The sequence below is a fragment of the Lactuca virosa genome, chromosome 2 (assembly GCF_052849685.1).
Source record: "Lactuca virosa cultivar CGN04683 chromosome 2, Lactuca_virosa_CGN04683_v6, whole genome shotgun sequence".
Taxonomy (NCBI): Eukaryota; Viridiplantae; Streptophyta; class Magnoliopsida; order Asterales; family Asteraceae; genus Lactuca; species Lactuca virosa.
The window spans coordinates 230,234,943-230,242,977 of record NC_136427.1 but is presented as its reverse complement, the minus strand read 5'-3'; the positions used below and the strand labels follow the sequence as shown (position 1 = coordinate 230,242,977).

At 34.0% G+C, this 8,035-nt stretch overlaps 1 protein-coding gene across 1 annotated transcript; it reads left to right on the top strand.

Annotated features, from left to right (window-relative positions):
* The first annotated feature begins 6,968 nt into the window (after positions 1-6,968).
* On the top strand, positions 6,969-7,712 carry LOC145160365 (uncharacterized). Its single transcript, XM_079079522.1, has one exon. It carries the CDS (start codon positions 7,007-7,009, stop codon positions 7,511-7,513), a length of 507 nt encoding a protein of 168 aa, XP_078935648.1. The 5' UTR covers positions 6,969-7,006; the 3' UTR covers positions 7,514-7,712.
* The last annotated feature ends 323 nt before the right edge of the window (positions 7,713-8,035 follow it).

Below are 8,035 nucleotides of genomic sequence, written 5' to 3'. Positions count from 1 at the left end.
TGTTGTGTTGCCGGTTGTTTGGTGGACTGATGAATGTGCGACTGATTGAATTCTTGAAATCCAGTCAGTTTTGGAATCTGTTGGTGTATGTGTATAGATCGATCTTCAGATTTCTCAATTATTATTGACAAAAAAAAAATTGATGCAAAATGAAGATGGGTGGTAGGTAGTGGAGCCTGCCTGATACAGCTTTTTTTTGCAGACTGCACATGATTTCTTCTCATATTTTTTTATAAATTATTCAAATTTTGGTGAACCTAATGTGGAATGTGGATAGCGGATAGTGGTATGGATTTAATTATAGTATGTTTTAGGGAAGCTTCCTTAGTTGTTGTATGGATTTAATCATATATAATAAACTATATCATGGTATTTTCGAAAACCCATATGGTGATTTTGATGAAACTTGTACCAGTAATTCAGTAATAATACCTCCTATTAATGAGCTTCGTTTTTACAGCATTCTTTGGTTATTACATCAGTATATACTTACGAAGACTTTGAACGTATTGTGTTGATGCTTGATGGAGTGAATTTTAATCTTTTAATGCGTTAAACTACAAAATAGTCGGTCATCATCATTTCTAAAAAGAAGAAAAAAATAGTCATTTACTTAGATTTAAACATTACAGTCAGCCGAAAAAAATAAACAACTTATAGGTATAACAATTTTTGTCTAAACAGAGGTCATTACTTATTCAGATACTTTATTTATATACGACTTAATGAGTAAAGCATCTTCTGATCGGTTAGGGTGTGAAATTATATTAGAAATCTGTAATGGTTAAGGTATGAAACTCTATAAAAGATGTCTATGATTCAAGATTTGATACATCTAAAGCCTTGGAGTGTATTTTATTTTTTTACTCCATTTATCGTGATGAACACTAATTAAGCATAGAATGCTCGAACAATCAATCTATAATCTTTTGACAATTGCAACATCTCTCAAGGATCCAGTATGACCACTTTGACTTTAGTCTACGCATGCAGCCACGGCATTGTTTCTACTTGTTTGAATTTGGTCCGGTTTTCTTTGTGTGGCAGGGGAGGAAATTGTTCATTTCTTAAATAAATGCTTTTGTTTTTATATACATCTGTTTATTGTTTCTTATTTCTATTAAGTTTGTCGTTTCGATATAAAGAGAAAAAGTGACTGGATGAACTATAGGGTATAAACGTAAATTGGTAATTGGGGAGCTGAGACAGCATCGAGATCGAGTGTCAGTTGTTTCGTGCCACTTTGCTCTTCATTCTTCCACGTGTTCACCTCTTGCCCTTGCACCGTGGCTCTGTGGTTTAAAATGGTTTGCCACGTATATTACACACTTACTACCCCTCAATTTGCCTAAAATTACAGAAATACCTTCATATTCACCTCTACCTTTTGTCTTTATACTCCAACGACCCCCTGTTTTTAAAATCAAGCAAAATCAATACTACGTCATGTATGATATATGTACTCATACTACGTGTCATAATTATGAATACGAAACAAGATTTTATAAGTTGTGTGTAACGCGTCTGAAGTAACATGAGATATATGGAATTTATAATGGATATAAGTAGAATATAATTAAGGGCTAAAATAACATTTAGCCCATAGTTTTCAATTTGTCCCAATATTTTTTTTTTGTTACTATAAAGTCATTAATTATTGACACGTTTTGAATATAGATTTGTATCCGGTTTCAAAGGTTTATCCCGTAAAGATAATGAGGTGGGAAGGCTTTATTTTTTTTGGAAATATAGATTATATAAGTCTATAAGTCGATACATGAAAAACTAACCAAAATACGATTCCAAGATCATCCATAATAGTGAGTTTAATAAGAGAGTTGAATGAGATGACAAATTTATTTAAATTGTCATTCAATTGATTAAACTCTATCATAGTGAGATGTCACATTGACATTCAATAGATTTGAAATTCAATAGGAAAAAGAATTTTTTAAATTCTTATATATATATATATATATATATATATATATATATATATATATATATATATATATATATATTATAAATTAGTTTTTGTAATTTTCCAATTGAATTTTATATATAGAGTTCAATGCATTATAGAAAAAAATTGATAGAGTTATATGAAATATAAAAAATAATGTGACAATTCATTGAACTATATGTAGTTTAATGCTTTGTGGATGTCCTAACACTCTGAAAAAAGCTCTCCATATGCTTGTCTTCTTCCTCACTCCTAAATGGCAGGGTAATTTATTAGCAAAAAGTACATGAACCCATAATCTAAATTCAAAGGGTATATACACTTTTATATAAAGTCAAGGTATTACACCCCCCATTTAAAAAATAGAAATAATCAAGAAATAATAATATTATTAAAAAACGCTAATGATGAAATTAATGTTCCAAATAAAATTCCATATAGTATAAAAGATGTTTCTGAATTCAAACAAGAATGTACTGAACTATTAGAAAAATGAATCATTCGACCTAGCACGAGTCCTCATTCTGCACCTGCATTCTATGTAAAACTCATCCATAACATGTCCAAAGAGCCCCAAGTCATAAACTATAACATCAAGCAAAGTAAGGCATGTATTGTACATATAATATCCAATCAATACAAACATATAGTAATGCACAAAATAAAAATCAAATTAAAGTATATCATAAAGTGGTGACACATGTTCCAAGGTAAAGTGTTCACCACAATGCAATAATAAGTTATTACTTCAATATTCACATAGATAAGCAATTTACTATTCACCCATACAAGTTAGTTATAGATAAGCATACAATATTTAATCTTATCATTATGTAATTTATGATTACTAAACTTTCCTAAGTCACAATGACTCAAAAACACTCATTTCTTATCACTAGGGTATATCAATGGAGATGGTCGGATGCAAAATCAATGTCGAATGACGAAGAAACATTTTTTTAAAATGGATCAAAAAACCACACGACCAACGTCAAATAACACATGGATGCTACATGGCTTGTGTGTCTACTGCAGCTCACTAAAAGTGTATGATTTTTTTTATTATTATGTCAATGCACTTTGCTACTACATAGTTGGTTAGTGCGAACCTCAGTTAGTCGGGGATATCATATACCTCTCCAACAAGTGGCTTCACTTTATTCCATTTCACTTTTAGATCATGTACCATGTTTTATACACCAACTTCAAGTTGATCTTTATCTTCAGTGTGCCAATGTTCACCATGTTCATCAACATCAGTATTCCCCTCAAATTTGTCGCCCCAATCACTCTTCCTTAACATGTTTTCTCCGCATAACATGTTAAGAAAATAATCATCACTAAGTGTAGAAGTTAGGTTAAAAGTTTCTGGTTCGTAACCCTCAAAAGAAAAGTCAGTAACTTCATCATCATAGTCATCATCTGGTATATATATTTTCTCAGGCACTTTGTCATTTCTTTTACGAGACATAAAAACAAACGATTTCAAAGACTGAAAACGACTATATTAAATAATAAGGAAAATAAGCGAGCACATTGAAATCCATCTCGTTAACTATCATAAGAACATTTTACATAATCACAAGGGTGGTGCCGAGTTGGTTAGAGCTTTCTCCAAATAAGGTCAAAGGCCATGAGGTCACAAGTTCTATTCCAAAGAGGATAAAAAAACCTCTTTGTGGTCATGGAGGTTCACCCTCGATGACTCTGGGTTACTCGTGAAGCGAGTAGTCGTCCTAGGATTAGTCGACTCGTAAGCGTGTTGGAAACCTCGGCTCCTAGGAAACCATAAAAAGAACATTACATTATAATTATAATTACATTTACTTCAATCTTCAAATTCTTACAACGGTTCTTTTTTTTGTGCATGCAACAAAGGGTCTTTTTTTGTTCCAAAGCTTACGAAAATCCACCCCTTACACTCTCAACCACTCTGCAAGTCGTATATGTATCTGGCGTTATGCAAGGTGTTATTTTAGATGCTGACGTTTGATAGTTTCCAAGAGAGAAACACTTGAGTGAAAGGGTTACCGTCAACTAGGCATTTATCCGTTGGTATTATTAATCAGCTAAGAGAAAGTGTGTCAAGAATTAATGGCTTTAGAGTAACATAAAAAATGTTGGGACAAATTGCTAATTAAGGACTAAATGTTATGTTTTTTCTGTTATTAATTGTATAATTAAAATGATATACCGAATAAATATATAAAATATAAAAAAAATTAACTTAAAGCTAAATAAAATGATATGCCCAACAAAGATGTAATCCGCCAAGTCTTCACGGAGTTGCTTGTGTTTTCGCTGATCTTGAATATCAACCACTCTATGTAAATATTCCGATGTCCCTGGTTGAAATTGCACATGTCTTGGCTCCGTAGGCGAATACGTTGCAATATTGCGTCCTTTATCTTCGACAACCATGTTATGCATTATGATACATGCATACATGATATATCGTAGAGTATCTAACTCATAAGGTCTCGCTGCATGTTCAACTATGTGCCATTTTGATTTCAAAACCCCAAAAGCACGTTCAACGTCCTTACGTGCTCCTTCTTGTCGTCTCTTGAAATATTTGTCCCTTGGATCTATTGGGTGTCGAAACGCCTTCACAAACGTGGAATATTGTGGATATATTCCGTCTGTAAGGTAATACCCAAACTTATATTCGTTTCCATTCACTGTGAATGGAGCATCCGGGGCTTTTCCTGACAAAAGATCGTCAAATATTGGTGATTGATCGAGAACGTTGACGTCGTTGTTAGAACCCGCAACCCCGAAAAAAGCATGCCAAATCCATAAATCTTGTGAAGCAACAGCCTCTAAGACCAACGAAGGCGCTCCATGATGACCGCTCGAATACTGGCCTTTCCACGCCATGGGGCAATTTCTCCATTTCCAGTGTGTGCAGTCAATGCTCCTAAGCATACCCAGAAAACCATGTCTTTCTTCGTGCGCCGCATATAGTTGTTGCATATCATGCAACGAAGGTTTGCGCAAGTATTGGTCACCGAAGGTTTCAACAACACCTCTTGCCAATAAATACAAACTTTCTCGTGCGGTCCTCTCAGACATTCTCATATAATCGTCAACAGAATCGGGCGACTCTCCCATTGCCATAAGTTTTATTGCAGCAACACATTTTTGCAACCCTGTGAAGCCTCGTTTGCCTCTAGCATCATATCTCATTTGGAAAAATTCATACCTAAATAAATATTAAACATGTAAAAATTGTATTTATTTTATCTAAAAGTGACATTTTATAAATTATAAAAATTGAAACAAACAATACCTAAATAAATATTAAACATGTAAAAATTGTATTTATTTTATCTAAAAGTGACATTTTGTAATTTATAAAAGTTGAAACAAGCGATACTTTGCTTCCATAGCGTTGGCTATCCTTTCAAAGACATTTTTTCGCAAACGGAATCTTCTTTTGAAATCGCTTGGCTGGTAGACACAATTTTCGGCAAAGTAATCGTTAACTAGCCGTCTATGCCCTTCCTCACGGTCTCTATTTAACGTCGTACGTCGCATGAGTAGTGGAGCTGGATCTGACTGTAGTAGGTTGTCTGTATAATACCGGTACATCATAGTCACGTACAAATCGTCTTCGTCGTTATCATCGTTGTACGGATGAGCCGGATCAAGACGATTCATATTTTGGTTTTGAAATATTGAAAGAATTATGTAGTTGAAATATTGAGAGAAATTTATGTTTTTTGTATTTAAAAATGATATAAGTTGTATGTATTTATAGTGTAATTTTTTTTTAATTAGTTACCGTTTGAAAAAAACGGTCGAAATTGTGACTGTTTGCATCAATTATACGCGTTATGGCCCGTTGTCGTGATAACATTTGGTAACATAACACCTAATAACGGCAAGCCGGGGCGGTGTTCCATCCATTATGGCGCCGTTATTAGGTGCCATGTCACCTATAACGGGAAGCCCCGTTGCCCACACCCGTCTCTCTAAGCAAAATAACTTAACGCTAAGTTCGATTTTGATAATTGGATTCAAATTTCAAAGCCATCGATTTTATCATTACATAATCAAGCTATCTATCTCTTTACGTTTATGCATTTTTCTTCCTATTATCATTTATACCTTTATTCATAGCATGTGAAGCTCATGTTATAGTAGTAAGTTGCATTTAATGAGTCCACGACTTTCGCTAATATTAAAAATAGATATTTCTAATTTTCTATGTAACAGTAACGGTATTATATATTAAACCATCACATAAATGTTTTGCTAATATATAATTACGTTTAATCGCTTATATTATATTATTACTACGTTCAAAAAAGCAAATATACATCCTACTATAATTCTCGATTTATTATTTTAATCCGCGTTGTTTTTCTCATAATTTAATACATTATCATTAGTTTATTAAACTTTCAAGTAAACATCCTTTTTTTCCTATCACATCGCAACTTTTTCAAGCGTAAGTCATCGACATATGTTTTTTGCAAAGTATGCCCCTCAAAAGCACATTTTGGCCTTATTCCTTTTTCCACAAACACAATTAAATATATGCATTAACTTTATACCAAAAAAACGTTTACTAACTCAAGTCTTCACATAATAAATAAAGCCATAACCACTTTTTATGTCATTACGTTTAACATGCCCTAGTAATATTATACTAAATAACATTTTTACATGATCAATCTAGAAAATTCTAAACATTATATTATTTATATCTTGCAATATCTTAAAAAAAATATCTGCTGACGTCAGCCCTATCCCCCACACCAGTCCTTCATAGTTCATAGTAATATCTCCGTGAAATCGTGGGTTTACTGTTTATTGATGCTTACAGCCTGTCATCAGCAACTTACAGCTTGTCATGACCCACACCTTATCATTAAAACCCCCAGAAAAGAGATTAATTACACTTTTGCCATTGGCTGACGTGAATTTCTTGTCCATACTATTGTCCCCCACCTTTCTTCTGTATATATATAAACCCACCTCCTATCTCCCACCCACATCAACGCCATTTTCATCTTCATTCTCTCAATTCAAAAAATGGGGATTTGTAGCTCATGCGATTCGACAGCTGTCGCCACCGCTAAATTGATATTACACGACGGTAGCCTCCAGGAATTCTCCTACCCGGTTAAAGTTTCATACGTATTACAAAAGAATCCATCCACCTTCATCTGTAATTCCGACGAGATGGAATTTGATGATGTTGTTTCCGCTATCCGTGATGAGGACGTGCTTCATCCTGGTCAGCTCTACTTCGCGCTTCCGTTGACTCGGTTGAGGCGTCCGCTTCTGCCGGAGGAGATGGCTGCATTGGCCGTAAAAGCTAGCTCCGCATTGGCCAAAAGCGGTGGCGAAAAATGCGGTTGTCGTCGGAAAAACCTTAATTTCACAGCACCCGTTTGTTCAGGTGGTCATAGCAATACGAAGAGTTCGGGTCGGGTATCGGATGTAGGGAATATTGGATCTAGAAGCGATAGGAGGAGAGGCGTTGGTAGCGGAAGGAGGCGTAACTTTACGGCAATGTTAACGGCCATACCTGAATAGGGTGGAGGTCGGAGGCGAATCGGTGGTAGTGTTGTAAATACTGTAATGAATTTTTTTTTTTTTGCTGTAGTGAGATCGATCCATGGATTGCTTTGATTCTGAAGCAGTTCATATGAATATGCCAAACACCTTCCATTTTGGGGGTCCTCTTCCAAATTTTACCCCTGAAATGAATTCACAAATCTAAATTTTCATGATCCATGCAGTTCTAATCATCTTTCATATTAAAACTAAAATAATATAGTATTTCAGAAAAAAAAAAAATTGATGATTATATTATATTGCAGCAATTACTATCCTTTAAAGTTGTTTAAAAGAATACCTATTATTGTTATATTGCAGCAATTAATATAGTATTTTAGAATTTTTTGATTTTTTTTAAACGCCATGTTATATTGTTATATTGCAGCTGTTAATTAATAATTAATCAGGACAACACGGAAACGAAAAAAGAAGTTGTTCCCTTTAACTATCAACTAATTAAAATTTTAACTCGTAGACGCAAATGATGAGGTTTTTGAA

Excerpts from the sequence above, each read along its gene's own strand:
- LOC145160365 (XM_079079522.1), top strand. The coding sequence starts at position 7,007 with ATGGGGATTTGTAGCTCATGCGATTCGACAGCTGTCGCCACCGCTAAA.